Raw genomic sequence first — 22,714 nt, forward strand, 5'->3', positions numbered from 1 at the left:
ACAGAATTCAGGACTGCCTCCATGGGCTCTACTTGGGGGGGGGGGGGGGGGGGGGGTCATCTCTGTGGCATTCCTCTGGATCCCAGGGCATGTTGGTGTATGTGGAAATGAGGCAGCCAATATAGTGGCAAAAGCTCTTGTCTCTCGTCCTTGGCCCGCTGTTTGCATGGTTCCCTTTGCCAATCTACAGAGCATTTTATGACATCATGTTGCTCTTTTAGGGCACACACATTGGTCTGCACTACAGGATAATAAATTACAGTAAAACCTCTCCCCTGTGCTTGGACCTCTTCCTCCTGGTCTCGTCATTGAGGGGAGGTAATTTTAACTAGACTCTGGGTTGGGCACTATCTTTTTAGTCATTGACATCTTTTATGTGGCGATCCTCCCTCGCATTGCCCCGATTGCTCTCAATCGTGGATGGTGAGACATCTTTAACTTCAGTACCCCTATTTTAATCTGCTACATGCCCGTTTACAGCTGTTGTCTGATATATTTTCACTTTTAGCAGATGGCATTCGCTCAGCCAATCATGTCCTTGAAATTATCAGTGTTTGTGAGATGACATTGGTCATTTGAAGCTTATTTTGGGGAAAACAACTCACCCTTCGATAGCAACGTTCTAAGATTTCCTGTCGTTTTTAGTTTCCCTCGTTCTTGAGTTTCACCTCCATCGCTGCTGATTTAAATTTCAGTTTTTTACCCTTCGCCAAGCCACAAAGTGGGTGCTTATGACCATAGCAATTTTACACCCTTTGAAATGCAATTCAAAAATGTCCGCTCTAATTAAACAAAATAAATGCCGCACCAAGCAAAATGTTTAGCATTAACTCGGTGACTTCAATGAAAATGATAGTGACAGGGCTGCAAACAGGGAGTCCCTATCCAGAACATGTAACAGTGATCTAGAACAGCATGTTTGTTGTTGTTGTTGTCTTCAGTCCTGAGACTGGTTTGATGCAGCTCTCCATGCTACTCTTTTCTGTGCAAGCCTCTTCATCTCCCAGTACCCACTGCAACCTACATCCTTCTGAATCTGCGTAGTGTATTCATGTCTCGGTCTCCCTCTACGATTTTTACCCTCCACGCTGCCCTCCAATACTAAATTGGTGATCCCATGATGCCTCAGAACATGTCCTTCCAACCGATCCCTTCTTCTGGTCAAGTTGTGCCACAAACTTCTCTTCTCCCCAATCCTATTCAATACTTCCTCATTAGTTATGTGATCTACCCATCTAATCTTCAGCATTCTTCTGTAGCACCACATTTCGCAAGCTTCTATTCTCTTCTTGTCCAAACTATTTATCGTCCATGATTCACTTCCATACATGGCTACACTCCATACAAATACTTTCAGAAATGACTTCCTGACACTTAAATGTATACTCGATGTTAACAAATTTCTCTTCTTCAGAAACGCTTTCCTTGCCTTTGCCAGTCTACATTTTATATCCTCTCTGCTTCGACCATCATCAGTTATTTTGCTCCCCAAATAGCAAAACTCCTTTACTACTTTAAGTGTCTCATTTCCTAATCTAATTCCCTCAGCATCACCCGACTTAATTCGACTACATTCCATTATTCTCGTTTTGCTTTTGTTGATGTTAATCTTATATCCTCCTCTCAAGACACTGTCCATTCCGTTCAACTGCTCTTCCAAGTCCTTTGCCGTCTCTGATAGAATTACAATGTCATCGGCGAACCTCAAAGTTTTTACTTCGTCTCCATGAATTTTAATACCTACTCCAAATTTTTCTTTTGTTTCCTTTACTGCTTGCTCAATATACAGATTGAATAACATCGGGGAGAGGCTACAACCCTGTCTTACCCCCTTCCCGACCACTGCTTCCCTTTCATGTCCCTCGACTCTTATAACTGCCATCTGGTTTCTGTACAAATTGTAAATAGCCTTTCGCTCCCTGTATTTTACTCCTGCCACCTTTAGAATTTGAAAGAGAGTATTCCAGTCAACATTGTCAAAAGCTTTCTCTAAGTCTACAAATGCTAGAAGCGTAGGTTTGCCTTTTCTTAATCTTTCTTCTAAGATAAGTCGTAAGGTCAGTATTGCCTCACGTGTTCCAGTATTTCTACGGGATCCAAACTGATCTCCCCTGAGGTCAGCTTCTACTAGTTTTTCCATTCGTCTGTAAAGAATTCGTGTTAGTATTTTGCAGCTGTGGCTTATTAAACTGATTGTTCGGTAATTTTCACATCTGTCAACACCTGATTTCTTTGGGATTGGAATTATTATATTCTTGTTGAAGTCTGAGGGTATTTCGCGTGTTTCATACATCTTGCCCACCAGATGGTAGAGTTTTGTCAGGACTGGCTCTCCCAAGGCCGTCAGTAGTTCCAATGGATTGTTGTCTACTCCAGCTGCCTTGTTTCGACTCAAGTCTTTCAGTGCATGAGTCAAAGGAAAATGAAGAAATGCACAAGGAGAAGGGTAAAGATTGGCATGTATTTATAGAAATGATACACCGTAGTAAAATTTCCTACGAATAAAAGGTTCAGATTTTTTTGGTAAAATTAAAAGCAACATTAATGACACCTATGAAATGATGTTTGTGAGGGCGAAAGTTCTTGATAGTAATGTTTATTTTGTCTTTCCAGAAACTGGTGATGCAACTGAGGTAGAAAGAAGCCAAAATATTTTAAAAAGTTGTTCCAGAACATAGAAGGCGAGGTAAATTAGTTTTTGAAGGGACAGATGATTATGACATTGAGTAAATACTTTTCACTTTGATTGTGACATTCAGTAACTAAAAACTAATATTTGTTTGTCAGTTTTCGTGAATGCAAGTGTTTTTATAGCAAAAATCTCAAGTTTAATGTGCTTGCAAAATTTTGTTTCGTCTAGAAATTGTAAAATTTTGTTGCAAATACAGCAATATATTTTTAAGAAATCAGAATAGTGATCAGATTCACTCCACTGGACATCTGATTCTGTTCCTGCACACGGAGTACAATGGTGATCGAATTCGCCTCAACAGGAGGCTACACCAGTCAGCAATTAACTTAAAATAATAACTGCAATTATAAAAAAAAAATAACATAAAACATGAATATATCATTATCAGGGTTGTGAAATTAATGTATTGAATTTTTATTCTCATATCACAAATTTTAAAAAAAATATTGCTGTTTTTGATCGGATTACCTCATTTTACGGTATCTTAATAAGTACCCACTTCAGTGTATTAGTTTTCTTTTTTTTTCTGTGTCTAACAGTCTTCCCACAAGCACATAACAGAGGAACTTTGATTTTACAGTCTCCAATTTTACGTTTTTTGCGATTCTACGCCATAAGTCTGTAGCACCTCTGAAACACCCATAAGATCAATGCTAAAAATTCCTTGATTGTACATTTCTTCCTAGTAAGGTTTACCTTGATTTCAAGTTCTTGCCCAGTGGCTCGCTTCTCCCATTTTTCTTCCTGTTGATGTTCAATATGACTGAACAACTTAAAAGTGACTCAGGAGAGTGATGGTTCACTCTACAACTGGTGTCGGAATTAAGGAAATATTTTAGACCTTTGTGGAGAGGGGCGATGTGTAAGAGGAAATGTTGACATAATCCATAATCCGTGTTGCCAACACAACTTTGCAACATTTAGCTTCACTGCACAATTATGATACAACTACTGATAGGTTGCAGTGGTAATTTTTTGATGACTTCTTACTTGCTGTTACACGTCTGTGATTTTTTAAGAACTGATGAAATTCATTGCCACAAATTATTGTATAGACATTGTATTGTACTTTTAATTTCCTTCACTTAGACAGATATTATGCAGAGTATTAGACAGGATTGTGATTTTTAATCATATATGCCAATTACATTTGTGTTTGCTCGTATTTTGTGGGGCTTTTAACAATTTTCTCAGTTCTGCATTTTCCTTGTTTTGTGTTTTTAAAGTCTGGGCTACACAAAAACTTAAAATAGGGGTTTTACTGTACATAGTTCGCTATCTGCCAACAACTGAGGCAGTGCTAGTATTTTCAGACCCTTCCTCACTTCAAAGATGTGTTAGCATATTTGTAGTGGTGGTTTACTAGCCTAAACTCGATACTGGTCTGGTCTGACAAGCCTCTGTTGACAGCATGATATCCCCGTAGTGGACAGGATATGGCGTCTCGAGGTAGGAGGCTCGTTCCGATATATGAACAATGCTGCCATAATCTTGTGAGGATCTCAAGTGTTCCAATAAACTGCTGGAGATGGATCTGTCTGCACACCATGTCTTTCCTCTGAGACATTTCCAATTGTTTAATGATTTTATGCCCCTTCAAAGTGTAGCATCCATGTTAGTTCCTTGAAATTTAAAACACTGTTGACCATTTTGAGCTCTGGTTGCTTAAAACTCAAATTTGTTTACAATTTACCCAGTTTTCTGTGAATAGAACCTTCAACCAGTTGTATTCACACATTTTTTTAGCCTTGTGGTGATCACCTGTACTTGGTGAATTGTTGATTTAAGAGTGGATAAACAACAGAAAATTACAAAATTATCCACAAAGAATGAACTTCTAACAAGGGTTCCTGACTGTGACTGAGATGCCATTGATAGCTATTGCAAATAGTCTTAAACTTAACACACTGCATTTTCGAACTGCATTCTCACGAATAAACTGGTCTGATGTGAGTATATTGAAATGTATTTGAAGTATAAAACTATGGACATTTACCTAATGTCACTTGACAGAAAAAGACAGCTGTGATACTAGTGGTATTTACCCACTACAAGAGACACAGGTGAGTATAGCTAAATGTAAATGCATAGAGGTGTACTTCAGCAGTGGACACTGAATGGCCGATGACGACACTCAAACAGCAGTGTATACGAGTTTTGTACTAACGTTGATTTTCTGTCGTAGGGCTCATTTTAAATAGGGTTTGTGTGGTCATTATGTCATGACGAACCACCTGCGCTGTCCTCTGGTGGACATCGCAGTCAGTCCTGGTCTTGATTCTCAGTGACCTCCTCAGATTTTTCTTTAGTGGAAATTTCTGGAATGGCATCTGCACAGCATTGTGAGACTACCTTGTAAAGTAAGCACTGAGACTGATAGGAAACCCACTGAACTGGCATCAAATACAAAGGCTCACACCAAGCTGATGCATGTACTCAGTTGGCATTTATTTATTTATTTCTAGCATATTGTAATAATTTTCATAAGTTTGTCCATCAACTAGACATTTTGCTTTCTGTTGCAGACGAGGATGTCGGCCCTCTCTCTGCTAGTTGAGGGCCACAGATCGACGGAGCCGTTCTCACCTGCAGAGCTGCAGCTGGTTCGAACCTTCCTACGGCACAACGTGAATGTGCAGGAGCCATCTGCGCGCCAGCGGGGTCTCGCCCTCATCAAAAAGGTGAGCCCCCGAGTACATGGTCATGCGGTCGAGGGCAGCCTCTGCTTTCTGACCATCACATTGGATGCCAGACAGCACAGAGCTAAATGTCAAACTCTTCTTCTGTATCTGAAAGCAGAGAGCACTTTGTGTACCACTACCAGTTTCCACCTGTGCTGTTCCACTCACAAATTATGTGCAGGAAGAGCAACTGTTAGTAAATTTCTGTGTGAGCTCAAATTTCTCTAATTTTACTTTAATAATCTTTCCTTTCACTATAGGTAGAATATACACTCTTAGAACTTAACAGTAAAGCACATTGTGGTGCAAGTCCTTGGTTCTCACCACCCATCTGGCCTTAATTTACATCTGCATCTACATCCATACTCTGCAAGCCACCTGTCGGTGTATGTCTTAGCGTACTTTGTGTACCTCTATCGGTTCTCCCTTCTATTCCAGTCTCATATTGTTCATGGAAAGAAAGGTTGTCGGTATGCCTCTGTGCGGACTCTAATCTCTCTGATTTTATCCTCATGGTCTCTTCACGAGATATACGTAGGAGGGAGCAATACACTGCTTGACACCTCGGCGAAGGTATGTTCTCGAAACTTCAACAAAAGCCCGTACCGAGCTACTGAGCGTCTCTCCTGCAGAGTCTTCCACTGGAGTTTATCTATCATCTCCGTAACGCTTTCGCGATTACTAAATGATCCTGTAACGAAGCGCGCTGCTCTCCGTTGGATCTTCTCTATCTCTTCTATCAACCCTATCTGGTACGGCTCCCACACTGGTGAGCAATATTCAAGCAGTGGGCAAACAAGTATACTGTAACTTACTTCCTTTGTTTTCGGATTGCATTTCTTTAGGATTCTTCCTGTGAATCTCAGTCTGGCATCTGCTTTACCGACGATCAACTTTATATGATCATTCCATTTTAAATCACTCCTAATGCGTACTCCCAAATAATTTATGGAATTAACTGCTTCCAATTGCTGACCTGCTATATTGTAGCTAAATGATAAAGGATCTTTCTTTCTATGTATTCGCAGCACATTACACTTGTCTGCATTGATATTCAATTGCCATTCCCCGCACCATGTCAATTCATTGCAGATCGTCCTGCATTTCAGTACAATTTTCCATTGTTACAACCTCTCGATATACCACTGCATCATCCACAAAAAGCCTCAGTGAACTTCCGATGTTATCCACAAGGTCATTTATGTATATTGCGAATAGCAACGGTCCTACGACACTCCCCTGCGGCACACCTGAAATCACTCTTACTTCGGAAGACTTCCCTCCATTGAGAGTGACATGCTGCGTTCTGTTATCTAGGAACTCTTCAATCCAATCACACAATTGGTCTGATAGTCCACATGCTCTTACTTTGTTCATTAAACGACTGTGGGGAACTGTATTGAACGCCTTGTGGAAATCAAGAAACAAGGCATCTACCTGGGAACCCGTGTCTATAGCCCTCTGAGTCTCGTGGACGAATATTACAAGCTGTGTTTCACGCAATCGTCTTTTTCAAAATCCATGCTGATTCCTACAGAGTAGATTTCTAGTCTCCAGAAAAGTCATTATACTCGAACATAATACATGTCCCAAAATTCTAGAACTGATTGATGTTAGAGATTTAGGTCTATAGTTCTGCACATCTGTTCTATGCCCCTTCTTGAAAACGGGGATGATCTGTGCCCTTTTCCAATCTTTTGAGGTGCTATGCTCTTCTAGAGACCTACAGTACACCTCGCAAGAAGGGGGGCAAGTTCCTTCGCGTACTCTGTGTAAAATCAAACTGGTATCCCATCAGGTCCAGTGTCCTTTCCTCTTTTTAGCAATTTTAATTGTTTCTCTATCCCTCTGTCGTCTATTTCAGTATCTATCATTTTGTCACTGTGCGACAATCTAGAGAAGGAACTACAGTGCCATCTTCCTCTGTAAAACAGCTTTGGAAAAAAGACATTTAGTATTTCGACTTTTAGTCTGTCATCCTCTGTTTCATTACCATTCTGGTCACAGTGTGTCTGGACGTTTTGTTTTGATCCACCTACCACTTTGACATAAGACCCCCTTCTTGCGAGACGCCTCTCATATGGCTCTCCTCACACTACATTTTGCTTTGCATAATTTTTGTTTGTCTGCAAGGCTTTGGCTATGTTTATGTTTGCTGTGAAGTTCCCTTCGCTTCCGCAACTGTTTTCTAACTCGGTTGTTGTAGCGCGATGGCTCTTTTCCATATCTTACAATCTTGCTTCTCACATACTTATCTAATGCATTTTGTACAGTGGTTTTGAACTTTGTTCACTGATCCTCAACACTAACTGTACTTGAGACAAAACTTTTGTGTTGAGCCATCAAGTACTCTGAAATCTGCTTTTTGTCACTTTTGCTAAACAGATAAATCTTCCTACCTTTTTAATATTTCTATTTATGGCTGAAATCATCGATGCAGTAACCACTTTAAGATCGCTGATTCCCTGTTCTGCGTTAACTGTTTCAAATAGTTTGGGTCTGTTTGTCACCAGAAGGTCTAATATGTTATCGCCATGAGTTGGTTCTCTGTTTAACTGCTCAAGGTAGTTGCCAGATAATGCACTTTAAAAAAATTTCACTGTATTTTTGTCCTTGCCACCTGTTATAAATGTTTGCGTCTCCCAGTCTATATCAGGCAAATTAAAATCCCCACCCAGAACTATAACATGGTCGGGAAATCTACTCGAAATATTTTCCAATTTTTCCTTCGGGTGCTCTGCCACAACAGCTGCTGAGCCAGGGGGCCTATAGAGACATCCAATTACCATGTTTGAGCCTGCTTTAACTATGACCTTCACCCAAATTATTTCGGAGCTCTGTCAATTTCCTTCAATACTATTGCACATAAGTCCTTCCGTCTTATCCACAGTAACTACTTCTTTCTTCACTCCATTTTAGTTTTCTATGTCTCTCATTTTCTGACTTGTCTGTTTTTCACCGCCCCACCTCCCACCTCTGTTACGTACAATGCATTTAGTTTTTCACTCTTACTAACTTGTGCACAACGTTTTAGCAGTAATCTCTATCTTGTATGTTACCCTGTCTTCCACCTTTAAGCCCTTAGGTTTTCAAACCTCATACAGTGCAGTCCCCAACATTCAGTATTTTCTTCTCATCCTGTCTGACAAGTGTCCCCTGACCTGGGGTTCTGGGTGACACTTCTGAACTACACCCCTTTCTCCAAACCTCTCCAGTTCTTTTACTTCACCGCTCTTTTTTCTCCTTCAACTCTTCTGCCAGAAGAAGCAGACACTGGCTCTGAAAGCTTGTAAAAGTTAAATCATTTTGTGTGTGTGTTTGCCTGCTGCCGCTTGGTGAGTAGATTTTTTTTTATCTATCCATTTACAGTATATTATAAGAATTGGTTATTTTTGTTGTTATAAAATAGCTAAACAGTTTGTTTATAGTCTGAAGCTACTATTTATTTACTCACAAATTCATCCTCAGCTTCTGAGGCCATTGTCAGGTGATAACTGAATGACACAGTCTCAGATAAAATGAGGTTTGACCTGTGAGCCAGAGGCAGGGCTCGAGTCCTAGTTGTTAATACTGTGTTCTGTTGTCTGCTAAAGATAAGTGGTTGCCTTTCCTTTATTGTATGTACAGAGATATTAGTTATGTAGTTATACAGTTCTGAGAAACAGAAGTATTTCATTATAAAAAATAAATAAATAAAATGAGAACTGGTTGAACTGGTTTGTGTGTAAATAAATAATAGTTGCAGAAATAAAGAAAGTGAGTTTCTTTGAACTTGGGTTCCCAGTTGCCAAGATTTTTTTTTTTTATGTCTCCATACTGCCTGCAACTGTTACCTTTTAGATTATTTTCATGGTATTGCACAATTTTGGTCTTAGGCCATCTTCAAGTACGCTGTTAAAATTCTTTTTAATAAAAACTATATAAGATCTTCAGAATATTTTTCTAGTTAAAGTAAAAACATGTGACTAAGCATAACTTAGATTATGCTGGGTGCAGTAGCTTGTGATATACATTTGTTAGATATCTCAACATCAAAAATCTTCAGTGGCAAATATTACCAGTTTACTGGAAGATGATGATAGGTGATACATATATGTATAGTATGTCTTCCATATTTATCTAACCGCTCCCGGGATTGGAATGACTCCTTACCCTCTCCCTTAAAACCCACATCCTTTCATCTTTCCTGATGAAGCAACCGCCGGTTGTGAAAGCTCGAAATTTTGTGTGTGTGTTTGTGTGTTTTTTTTATTGTGCCTATCTACCGGCACTTTCCCGCTTGGTAAGTCATGGAATCTTAGTCTTTAATATATTTTTCCCATGTGGAATGTTTCTTTCTATTTTGTTCACATATAGGGTCATATAGTGGGGTAACTTTAAAGAATTTACAACTTTAACTGTGTATAATCTAAAATTTATTTATAGAGTGGAATATTTCAAAAATAAACTGAAAATTTTCAGGTGGCAAGGAATTATTCATAAATCCAAGAAAAACCCAGGAATTTTTTAGAATTAGGAATTTTTCAGTGTTTTAGTGTTCAGTTAAATTTTTGTAATTTTGACTGGTAAGAACTGATACTCTACCAAAGAATTTTCCCTTAGGCTGCTACTGAGAATAATACTGCAGCAATAAAACATAAATAAGTGAATAGCACCAAAATAAAACTTTAGGTGCAAAGAAAATGTGCCATTTACAGCAAAAAAACACAAGCATCTACTGACAGCAGAACGTATCAAAGACTGTGCAATACTTCGCAACAACAAACTGCTATCAGTGTGTCTTTCCTGTGGGCCTCCCTTCAGTGGGAGTGACGTCACAGCTGTTAACATTTCTAACAGGTTGTGGGAAAATAAAATGTGAATGGTGATTAGAAGCGCTACTTTCAAAGTAAATTTTCTTTTATACAGAATGAATTATGCTACATGTGAGAAATTGTGATGAATTTCTTAAATCGTGGAGCATTTTCTCTCATTCAAAACTTAATTGAGAACAGCCACTTAGAAAAATTTCAGTCCCATAAGACCAGTCTTTTGTCCTGTTATTTAAAATTTTACTGGGACATTTGTGTTTGATATATCTTAAAGGGTAACACACACTAAAAAAGACTAAATTTAAAGGTTAATGTTTAATATTTATTGTAGCTCTTACAAATTATGAAATAACAATGGCAAGAAGTATAATTATCCTTAAAAAAAGAAAAACAATTGTGAAGTGAGTTCTTGAGCAATTTCACCTATAATTGGCCTTTCTGTGGAAAATTTAAGTGCTCGATGGAACATGTGTTGGGCCAGGTAACCCATGAAATCTTAGGTGCACTGCACAACAATAAAATTTATATTGTTCTTGCCAGAAATATTCAACTGCTGCAATTTACACTGTGCTTGTAGAACCTTGCTTGATTACACCTCAGAGGGCGGGGAGGGGGGGGGGGGGGGGGGGGGGGGAACCACCTGCAAAAATTTTTGAATGGCTAGTACTGTATGTGAAAGCTTGTCTTTTCTTGTAGCTATACTGTATATTAATTTAAACCATTAAGTTTTCCTACTTGCGTGTTCGTAATACTTAACAGTTATGTTGATGTTAGCTGATACATCAGGTGTGCTGTGCTCTGAATACTAGCTGTCATTGGGATGATATACTGCGACATGGAAAAAAATGTACTTTCACCAGAGATACATTGTATTTCCACCTGGTAAGAAGAGTATTTTTTTTACTAACCCCCCCCCCCCCCCCCCCCTGCAAATAGCCCCTGATGAAGAAAGTCATTATTTTTTCTACATATAATACACACATGAATGAATGGACAATATTTAGCACTAGTGTCATGGCTAATACATATTGTGCTCTGAATTTTTGATCGAGTATGTACTGTGATTTTATGGCATTTTAGGTTGTTCTACTGGTTGTTACAATCACTCTGCGATATAATGTGTGTTCATTCTGAAACCTGTTGCTTTGAGGTCTTACTGAAGCAAACCTTTAACCATAGAGTTACTGAGATTCGTGTTAATAAATTGAAAAATTAGAGGCATTGGCGTGTTAAATTGTTACTAATAGAACAAATAAGGTAAATTACTGATAGTGCAGTTTGTCTTGTACTGTTTCAAGCTGAGAAGGATTTATCAGGTGTTTGCACCACGCATTGTTCACCACGATCGCGGTTTACTCCTGTATCATTGAGTTTGTGTAAGATTTTCTTCTCATGGGTGTACCGAATATTGTCCTGTGGTTTCCCATTTCTAGCTGTTGGAACGACTGAGGGACTCCTGGCAGTCCCTGGAGCGCCAGGTGAAGGCGGCTGAGAAGTCCGGTGAGGGGGCAGTGGAGGCAGAGAAGGCACTGGCGACTGCCTCACTCTTCCTCCAGTGGCTTGTCGAGTTCAGCTTCTCCAGCATCTTTCCGGGAGCTAATTTCAGCCGGCGGGGCTCCGCTCTTCAGGTACACATGTCAGACTTCTAGCAGTCGTTTCTGCTGTCAAACATTTTTTTGTGTGTGCCCACAGGTACTTACTCTCTAAGAAATGAAACTTGAATGTTAATGCGTCTTCTGACATACGAACTGTGACCTGTTTGTCCCCACATGAAGGTGTGTTGTGGATAGTTTCAAGATGGCTACTTCCTACATAGACTTTTATTTAATGTAGTTATTTACAGTTGCTTTCTGGATGCTCTATAGCAACCATATACTTGATAAGGCATTTTTTAAAGCAAACAACCCATTAATTTGTTTGTTTATTATGTGACTAGCTTTTGAGATGAGACTATTGTTTGAAATCTTACACTGGCTATAATTACGTCCCAGTTGGCATCTTGTATACTTAGGAATGGGAAGAAATCGCTTTATTGTACGGCCAAAATTGGCGTTATTTTTTTAAAATGTCAGTGTTATTTTTTGCCAATATTGGTGTTACTTTTACCTAAATTTGTTGTTACCATATTATTTCTACATTCAGTGTTTTTTATCATATTTGGTTGTTTTGCCAAATTTATTGTTTCTTTTCCATATTTGATAATTCTTTGCAAATTTGTTATTGTTTGCCAATTTATGTTTTGTGTTTGCCAATTACTCTGTTATTATCAAATTCATTGTTTTGCCAAATTAATGTTTTTTTCCAAATTCTATAATATTTTGCCTGTTCATTGCTGTTTTTGCCAAATTGAGTGTTGTTTTTCCCATGGTTGGTTGTGGGTCTTCACTCCAGAGACTGGTTTGATGTAGCTCTCCATGCTACTCTTTCCTGTGCAAGCTTTTTAATCTCCAGGTACCCGCTGCACCCTAGATCTCTTCTCCCCAATTCTATCCTGTACCTCCTCAGCCTGTCGCGGTGGTCTCGCGGTTCTAGGCACTCAGTCCGGAATCGCGCGACTGCTACGGTCGCAGGTTCGAATCCTGCCTCGGGCATGGATGTGTGTGATGTCCTTAGGTTAGTTAGGTTTAAGTAGTTCTAAGTTCTAGGGGACTGATGACCACAGATGTTAAGTCCCATACTGCTCAGAGCCATTTGAACCATTTTTTTTTTTTGTACCTCCTCATTAATTACATGATCTACCTATATAATCTTCAACATTCTTCTTTAGCACCACATTTCAAAAGCTTCTATTCTCTTCTTGTCTACACTATTTATCATCCATGTATCACTTCCATGCATGGCTACACTCCATACAAATATTTTGAGAAAAGGCTTCCTGACACTTAAATCTGTACTCGATGTCAACAAATTTCTGTTCTTCAGAAATGCTTTTCTTGCCATTGCCAGTCAACATTTTATACCCTCCCTACTTCGACCATCATCAGTTATTATGCTCCCCAAATAGCAAAACTCTTCTACTACTTTAAGTGTTTCATTACCTAATCTAATTTACTCAGAATCACCTGATTTAATTCAACTACGTTCCAGTATCCTCATTTTACTTTTGTTGATGTTCATCTCATAGCCTCCTTTCAAGACACTGTCCATTCTGCTCAACAGCTCTTCCAGGTCCTTTGCTGCCTCCAACAGAATTACAATGTCATTGGCAAACCTCAAGTTTTTATATCTTCTCTGTGGATTTTAAGTCCTATTCCAAATTTTTCTTTTATCTCCTTTATTGCTCGCTCAGTATATAGGTTGAACAAAACTGGAGATACGCTACAACCCTGTCTCACTCTCTTCCCAACCACTGCCACCTGGTTTCTGTACAAATTGTAAATAGCCTTTTGCTCGGTGAACCAAGACAAGAATTTTTCTCAAACTACAAAAAAATTCAGTTTTTGCATCTTACCCAAAGAGACACATGAAAGTCAGTTTTTTTTACTATTAAAAAAGGTGGTAGGGGTCCATTTTCAGACACATGACTTTGAACACGGGTATATTTTGATACATTCACAGTTTTTTAGCAGATTTACATTGTGGTAGCACAGTAATTAAATACACAAGCCAGGCCCTAATTTGTGATATAATAAACACCCAGACGGACAGTAGTTTAGCAAAAAACCAGGTCCATAGCACACTTTCTCCACTACTTATGCCTCGCTCAATCATGGAACAAATTTCTCGTGATGTGATTTGTAGCCCACTTTGAACTGAGATTATGTGAAATGCATTGCTTTCTGAGCTTTACTTCCATAATTTGTGTACAGAACACAAAAAGTTGTACCACTATACCCAGAAGCAAGAGTGTAGCTCTTTTACATTAGAACAGTGGATTGCCAAACTTGAAGATTTTTTCGCTACTTTTCGGTCTCGGTAAAAGTGTCTGTCACAAAAGTGGCTCTAGCACATTCACCAAGTTACAGGTGAGCCTGAAACTAAGCATAATTTCACATAGGGCCCTCAGGTACGTACTGTACAAATTTCATCAAAATTATAGATGGTCAACCTGAGAGCATCTTCTAAACTAGGATACTTGACATGGAATAATCTTACTGTTAGTGAAATGGGATCCAAACATGCAACAGAGATTCTAAATTGCTTGAATAATCTGCATGAGAAATTTGCACTTACCATAGAACATAAACAAAACAAAAGCGTCGACTACCTGTACCTAAATATTACAAGGCACAGCAACGCATGCACATTCAAAATTTATACGAAAAATAAAGTGATTGACACCACAAGCCTTGCAACCTCATGTCACCCAGACATCCATACACAGGCAGGATACAGGTCAGTACCACATAGAGCAACTAAAATACCTCATAGTGAAATATAAACATAGTGCAACAGTTAGCAGTTGCCAATGGTTATACTACTTGCATAGCATAGTTGACTCAGACTGCAAACTTAGCAAAACGCTCTTTAGCGGCATGACAACGTATGCGAGCATCGACTTTTAGCTTCATTATTTCTTGCAAATGATCTTTTTGCACACCAATACTAATGTCAAACCGTGGAGGGAATTTGATTATCTCTTCCACAAGTCCTGGTTTTGTCTGAAAACACACTCTTATTCCTCATTATTACTTCATACAGGCCTCGTCTTTTTTTGTGTGTTACGTTTGACACACCATCAACAATACTTTCCAATTCACTTTCTACACTATTGTCACTACCAAGATTCCTCACATTACAGTAATTCAAATTCATACCTACGTCAGTAGCATCCGGCCAGTTAACAGTGTGTATAGGCTGGTATTGCCTATGCACACCGTCTCCTGCCTCGTCAAAACTAACTACTACTGTTTTATCTTGTGACGTACATGTCAAAGTTTTGCTTTCGCAATTAATCACTGGACGGTACTTTAATAGCTAATCTAACCCGATAATTACTTCCGTAGTTAAGTTTGGCACGACAACAAACTCTTGTTCAAATCGTGCCCCACATATCTCGAAGTTGACAAAAATCTGTTTTGTGACAGGTTTACTGGCCTTCCCAGTAGCACCGATAATTTTCACTCCTGTTACTGGCATAACTACGATACGAGGTCTGTCTTTCAGTAACTCAAATATTTTCCCAGATACAGCACTCAATTCTGCACCGGTGTCAATCAATATGTTTAGTTGTAGGCCGTGCATATTAACAGACACTACTATCTGTCTACACTTGTCCTGGACTGTTTCTTTGTTTTCCCACAGTAAGTCCTCATCTATATCCAGGTCATTGCAGAAAAAAAAAAAAACATCCGACTTTGATCGTAAATCCGGCTTATCTGGCGGCTGTTTCAGCCTCTGTTCACATACAGTTTTAATTTCAACACATTTGTCCTAAGGCTTAGTCCATAGCTCCACCTCCAATACCGAAACTTTTTCCTGTAACTCGTCAACTAATGAGTGTTGCTTTGCTATTAGTTCACTAATTGTCACCTTCGTTGATTCCTCTTTGGGCAGATTGATCTCATCTGCCAATCTACCTGGAGGAATATGCCCAGTAGTATCTGCAATTACTTCCTCTGGATCTGCGCAACCCACACTTCTACCGTCTGACCGTATAACGTCAGCTCTAACCTCATATACGCTGTAATCTAAGTGCTTTTCTACCAATAGTGTCCGGCTATCACTAAAATTCTCGTAATCTTTCTCCTCAATACTTTCGCATTGTTTAAACTGGAGTTTTGCGTCGGATGGGTCGGCCACTTCTAACACTGTAACTTTCGGTAAAGTCTGCCGGTCAGGGCCAGAACTTTCCATTACTACTTCAACATCCAACTCCTGCGGGACGAAACACGACGAATCTTGCTCGTGCTCCCCATTAACATCAACTATTTCTGGTAAAGTCTGCCGGTTAGGGCCAGAACTTTCTATCACTTCACAAACACTATCTTCCTGTGGGACGAGACGCGGCAGATCCTGCCCACGCTCCCCATAAACACTTTTTCCGTACAGGCCCCTATAATCTCTTAGTTCGTCGTATAAGTGACCGAACTGCCTTAACCAGACCTCATCCCTCTCTGCACCCCCTCGCTCAATGACGGGCGTGTTATCCGACATCTGATCTTCTCTCAACAATTGCGAATCATTCTTAAACTCAATCTCCAGTTCCGCTGTGGGTGTTATAGCTTCCATTTTGTAATCGATTTCCGGAACACTACTTAAATTGTTCTCACTGACAGTTAATGTATTTTCTACTGCCGTGTCTACAGCTGATCTACTACTCGTGGGCGCACTCCTTTCTCCTAACACCGGCACACTCTCCCGCCATTAATTATTTCACACGGAATTTTCATAACGACGACACCTGGGTTTTCTCCTGTTATTGGGCCGCCAAAATTTCTCCACGCCTGGTCGGCCCCTCATCGGTGCGGCTAATGGTTTCCCTGTCTCGTCCCAGCAGATACGCTCCCCGGATGCTGCTGAGGCGGCTGATCACACCCTCTGGCATTATTACTATTCTGCGAAGCCCGTATCACGCTAGTATGATACTGGTTTCCATCATCCCTGTTATTATTTGCATTGTACCGATTGTTATTACGGTCCGAACCATTATTGTTATTGCTGCCATGGTTGCGGTATGGATTATTCCCATGGTTATCATTGTTGTGGTACCCGTTGTTGTTACCACGGCCTCTACCACTGTCGCAATTATTGCGCCAATTGTCCTCGTCCTCAACTCTTTCCAGGAATTCATTGATTCTCCTGTAATTGCTTCCTACGTAGCGTTTTGTATCATCTGGAAGCTTCTTGTTGAGTTCCCAGACTATTTCAGATTCCGTGCAGCGATCATGCAAATATTCCAACTTGCGGTCCAGTCCTCACAAAACTCCTTCATCAAGCCACGCGAATTCGCATCGAAAGGCCTCGATACGACAAATTCGCGCCAGACACTTTGTTGTTTTTGCTCTGGCCAGTATTCACCCAGAAACAAATTTTTAAACTCGTCAAAAGCCAGGTTCGTAATGTTGCCAACACGTCAATAACTGCATTAATTTTTCTCTCATTAGTCCATGATCTGAGTAAAACTCTTTCACAATTTTTAATGAAATCCGTCGCGTGTATACCGCCTTTTTTCAAGGGGTCGAACCGCTCCTCTTTTGTCAACAATTTCGAACTATGTGCACAGTTTGGCACATAGCTCTGTTTTTCATCAAGTTTCTTTTCTAATTCTGACACTTTCGTAATTACTTGGCAAGTGGTTGTCGCAAGCGTTTCCACTTCCCTCTTTTTCTCATCGCGGGTATTAGCCTGCTTAATCACTTTAATATCTACTTCGGACACTAAAGCCTTCAAAGTTTCCACCTTCTGTTGATCCTCTTTTTTCACGATTTGAATTTGTTCCGTCACCTTATTCTCAATGATCAGAGCAATTGCTTCTCCTACACTTTTCTCGATTCTGCTAATTTCGGAATTAAAACGAGTATTTATCCTCGCAATTTCCGCCTGAACCCCTATCATTTCCTGTTTAAGATTACTGATTTTGGTATTAATTACAACAATATCTTCTTTTATTTTATCAACTTTTGTGTTAACAACGCCAACATTGTTGTTAACAACATTAATAGCTTTGTTCTGATTGTCTAGCTTCCATTCAATTTTTTCAGACTGAGCTTCTTGCTTGGCAAGCTGAGCTTCTTGCAGCCTGAGCTTTAATTTCTGCTGGTTGACTCTTGATTTCGTTAATCAAAACATTTAATAAATCAGTTAAATTCCCGGAAACTACCGGTTTTACATCCATAGCGGCTTCCTCTTTAATTGTCCCCCCGTATTCATCATCATGGGGTCCAGATTTAATTTTCACTTCTGATTCCGAAACATTTTGTAAAGTTTGGAATTCCATTTCTGCTCTTTGTTGCGTTTCGGCAGTCGCGTCTTTCATGCTAGCCATCTGCCCCTGACTAATGGGTACCGCGGTGCGCATTTCCCACTGTTCGACCGATTGTTCCGCATCCAAGTCTACCAAATTTTGGTAATTGTTGCCTTCACTCATTTTAATAATTTTCAATATAAATGACAAATCTCAAATCTAATTAGGATTCCTCCCACTACTTAATCTCGCTGACGTAAAGACCTGTTCGTAACCAATACTTTGTTACGAGATTTGCACAATACAAAATTCGTGTCCAGAACAACCTCAGTTCTGAAGATTGTCCTGTCATCAGGTCACCACGTGTAACCTCCCCCTCACTTATCGACCTTAATGACAGTGAAAAATTAAACCACATGTACCTAATGGGAATTTAGGAAAAGCAATCGCCACCGAAGTTAATCTAACGGTAAAGAGGGAGGAAAGGGTTACATCTAAATGAAAGGAAAAATGCAAATGAAATTGGTGGAAATTAATTTTGAGAAAAGGGTAAAATTAATAAAGAAAGTAAATGTGCGGTCGTCAATTTAACAATTAATTGGCATTAATTAAATATTTGAGATTTGGGAAAAAATTATGGTCGCCAGTCCTATGGACAACTACTATAATAACTGAAAAAGAAAGGTTATTGCACATATAATTATCACTAAATGCGTGGCAACTGAAGGTTGACACGTGTTGTGTAAAAACTGAATTTTTGTCAGAAGTAATAAATTTCGCTACACTCTGACTTAATTTAGTAAAAGAATTAATAAAACTGGAAAATTGAAAGTTAATTTAGTGACTGAAATTAATAGTGAGATTTGTTTCTGAAGCACTATGAAATTCAGTAAAATGAGGTTAAGTCTTGGGCTACCTCAACAATCATTTCAAAAGCTACTTGAATCTTCGCAATTTAGAAATAGGAGATTTAACTTTGAACTTGAATTAAATGATTCTGGACAATTAACAATAGTAACATTTAGTAAGTACCAAGCTGAGCTGCAGTCACAGGTAAGCTAAAATATGCTAACAAAACTCACACTCTTAATTTGTGCTTGTGTAATCTAAATATTGTAGCCATCTATGAATACCTGAACTGAACTTTGAAATTAAAGCAGTTAAATGAAATGATATTACTTTAATGCTGGCGTCTGAATTTCAACGACACTCGGGTTCATTTCGGAAAAGGAAGGGACCCTGCTTGGTAAGTTGCTGTAATTTTGTGATGCAACAATTTTAAAAGTTGAGGTCTGCCATACAGTTCTAAAACTTTACGTGCTTCCAGTCTTCCTTGTTGGTTGATTGAAGGTTTGAAGCTGTCGATCGAGGAGGTGGCGACAGTCACTCATTGTCGGCTGTCGCTGTTGCAGAAGCTGGATGTTGGCGCGCCTTCTTCTCGACACGGTCACCAGGCAAAACCGGCTCTTGATGTGCGCCAGCTAATGCTTCCCGTCCACGACACTGTGTCAGAAACTATCATAGCAAGTCGAGCGCAATTACATACTGCCAAACCCCGAAAGCGCGTCAACTCGCGGGAGCATCACACAACACACCTGCTCCACTGCCCTCTTCCAGCCAGACTCTCTCTCTCTGCCCGCACTCCATGCCGCAGAGTTAACACTACCAAAGATCCTAAACACGACCTATCAATGTATTCATTCGTTAGCGTAATTTTCCCTAGGCAAGACCCAGCAAAAAAATACAAATAGTATTTACAAAACAAACCAATTACACATCAACATAAATGCATAAATATACAAATAGTAAAACAGTTACAATATACAAAGACACAAAAACGTCATATCTTCAGGTAACAAAATAAGGAAAAAAAATTTGCAGTGCAATAGATGTAAATAGGAGGATATGCCGTTACAAAATCTCCTCTATAATGTATGCAGATCCACAAAAGAAGATTTCACAAAATTCTGCTCACTTTGTTTGTCTGTGAGGTGCAGAGCTCCATAGACAGTGGAACCTAGGGCTACCTTACCAGATATCAGGCAAGATTTGGGTTTGGATTCAGTATTTCCTTGAAGATATAACTCGACATGTTATTTTTAACTAGACAAAACTGCCGAGTAAAAGTTCTGTGGGTACCCCGAGGGAGTCTTACAGAGCCATTACTCTTACAGTAGGAATAAATGACTTGGTGGTTTACGTCAGATGCTCCGTGAGGTCATTCACAGTAGATGCTATCTTCTGCAGATAGATACGAAATGTGGGAAGATCCACAGAGGGTTGACGATTAGCCTCTAAAGGCTGCCAGTGAATCCCAAATATAAATAAATGTCAAATATTATACCTTAAAAATAGAAAGAGATCAATCACTGCTGACAGTAAATCACTGGAAACAATAACTTCCTTTAAAAGATGTAGGAATAATCATCTGGAGCACTCTGAAGTGGAATGACCAAATAAAACTAACAGTGGGAAAAGGCAGATACCATGATAAGTTTCATTGTGAGAATCCTCAGAAAATTTAATTCAACAACAAAACATGTTTCTTACACAACACTTGTGGGGCCAATTCTTGAATATTGCATCAGTCTGCAACCCTTACCAGGTTAGAGTGATAGAAGAGAAATAGAAAATGTAAATGAAGAGTGGCAACTTTAATTGTGTGAATCTTTTTATTGTGCCTATCGCGACTCAGCGTCTCCGCTATATGGTGAGTAGCAACTTTCCTTCTCTGGTATTGTTACATTCCATCCTGGATGTTCCATTGTTTGATTTTTGCCTGACGGCTTTTCTTCTTCCCTAACCCTGTGCTGTTTCCTTTTGTAACTACATTCTTTTGCATCCGCCATACTCAATGTCATCCCTTCTTTCTTTTCTTTCCTGTGTTTCTCTTGTTGCCTTACAAACTGCACTGCATGCTCTACTTATGAGCCACACTGTATCAACCATCTCAGCCGCATGCAACAGACGGCCTCAAGACCACACTGATTGTTAGTGCAGCATCCCTCATTAATCCCACATTACTCCCGCCGATATAATGAAGCCTATACCTTCAAACTGAATACACTCCCTGTGTCAATTCCCGGATTTTTGCGTGTTTTCTCCCACACTTTTCTGATGCCACACAATCTTACATCTCTAACTACGAACCTCTCCCCATCCCCCACACTTTCCCCATCCTATGCCTGTTCGCACCTACTAAATCCACATCTTTCAGTCAAATCTGCCGTCCTCCTTATGCCTATCTGCTCTTAAACCTGCTACCCACAGTAATATACATATATTTATTATTGATTAGTTATTTTCTAATTTGATCCTCATGACTTCTCGCAAATTTTAGTTAGTTTTCATCTTCCACTACTGTCGTCTTTCTCAGATTTCATCTCGTTTTTTTCCCCCTTGTGCATCCATTTTATCCTTTTTGTACGTTTCACACGTATTTGGGTGTATTTAAGCGTAATTTTTTGGACGTAATTCTACTTTCTCATGTACTTTTTCGCATTTTTTGCACCACCGTGGATCCATGCTCCTTCCATCTGTGTCAATACAGAAAAGTTTCCTCATTCCTAGCCAGATCCCAGTCCCTCATACTGTTCCTGCATTGTTGCTTGGCTCATGAAATCCCCCCCTAATGGCCTTACCATCAAATTACCCATCTCTGGTTGCCACCCCTCCTTCCACAGTGACCTCCACCTGTTCAAATTCTACCAATCCTTAGCCCTCATCAACATTGTCCCGCAAAACCATATCAACCCAGGCCAATCCTCCTTGCAGTACCTTCCCTCCATCTGAAAAATTCTCCTGCAATGCAATCCCAAATTCCTGGAACCCATATTGAAACCCTTGCCCTGCAGGAACTAGAGCAACATGCACAACGCCACCTCAAAAAGTTCTCCATCCTACTCACTTCCTACTCGCGCGTCGGAGTACCACTGTCCACCACTTCTACAACCACCTCCAAACCTTCCCCACACCCCCTCATAGCTGACAAACCCTGTCTCGCAGACCTACTACATTTACCCCACCCTCCGAAACTCCCTCCCACCACCACACAGAACCCAGAACCTAAACAGACCAGCAGCACAGGTATGAACCTTTCCTCCAGAATCCTTAGTCGCGTAGGAATATCAGTCCTTTCCAAAGGCCTCACCTTTTGCCCCACTCCCAAATTCAACCATGCTGGACTAGTTAAAGACCTTCTCTCCTTCTCCTGGTCCCTACAGTGGAAACACATTTTCGCTACCAACCCAACCAATCAGACTCAACCAAAGATCAATCTTGAACCTTGCCTAACTCAGTTCACTCCTCCATCCAACCGTGATCCACCCCCACTGCCTCCAAACACCCCCTGTTAACTTTCAAGAATTTCTTAACCTCGAACCTTGCCTTACATCCCCAGAAAGAAGCGCAGTCCACCATTTAAGAACTGATCCTGACCTTATAATCCTACCTGCTGACAAAGGCTCCACCACCGTTGTTTTGAACCGCAAGGATTACGTGGCAGAAAGACTCCGTCAGCTGTCAGAAACTTCCACCTACAAACCGTGCCACAGTGATCCCATTCCAGTAATCCAGCAGGATCTCCAGTCACTACTCAAATCCTTAGGCCCATCCCAGAACCTCTCCCCAAAGTCCATCTCTCTACTTACCCCTACCACTCCCCGCACTCCTTCCTTCTACATGT

The 22,714-nt window shown here is 40.0% G+C and overlaps 1 protein-coding gene across 2 annotated transcripts in view; it reads left to right on the forward strand.

Moving 5' to 3' along the window:
• Window positions 1–22,714, forward strand: part of LOC126292220 (thyroid adenoma-associated protein homolog) — a 193,366-nt gene that overhangs the window by 61,777 nt on the left and 108,875 nt on the right. For both annotated transcript variants that reach the window (XM_049986086.1, XM_049986087.1), the window contains exons 11-12: window positions 5,218–5,373; window positions 11,618–11,812. In XM_049986086.1, coding sequence (XP_049842043.1) covers window positions 5,218–5,373; window positions 11,618–11,812 — 351 coding nt within the window. The remainder of the gene's footprint in view (window positions 1–5,217; window positions 5,374–11,617; window positions 11,813–22,714) is intronic.

Source organism: Schistocerca gregaria, chromosome 9 (assembly GCF_023897955.1).
Source record: "Schistocerca gregaria isolate iqSchGreg1 chromosome 9, iqSchGreg1.2, whole genome shotgun sequence".
Lineage (NCBI taxonomy): Eukaryota > Metazoa > Arthropoda > Insecta > Orthoptera > Acrididae > Schistocerca > Schistocerca gregaria.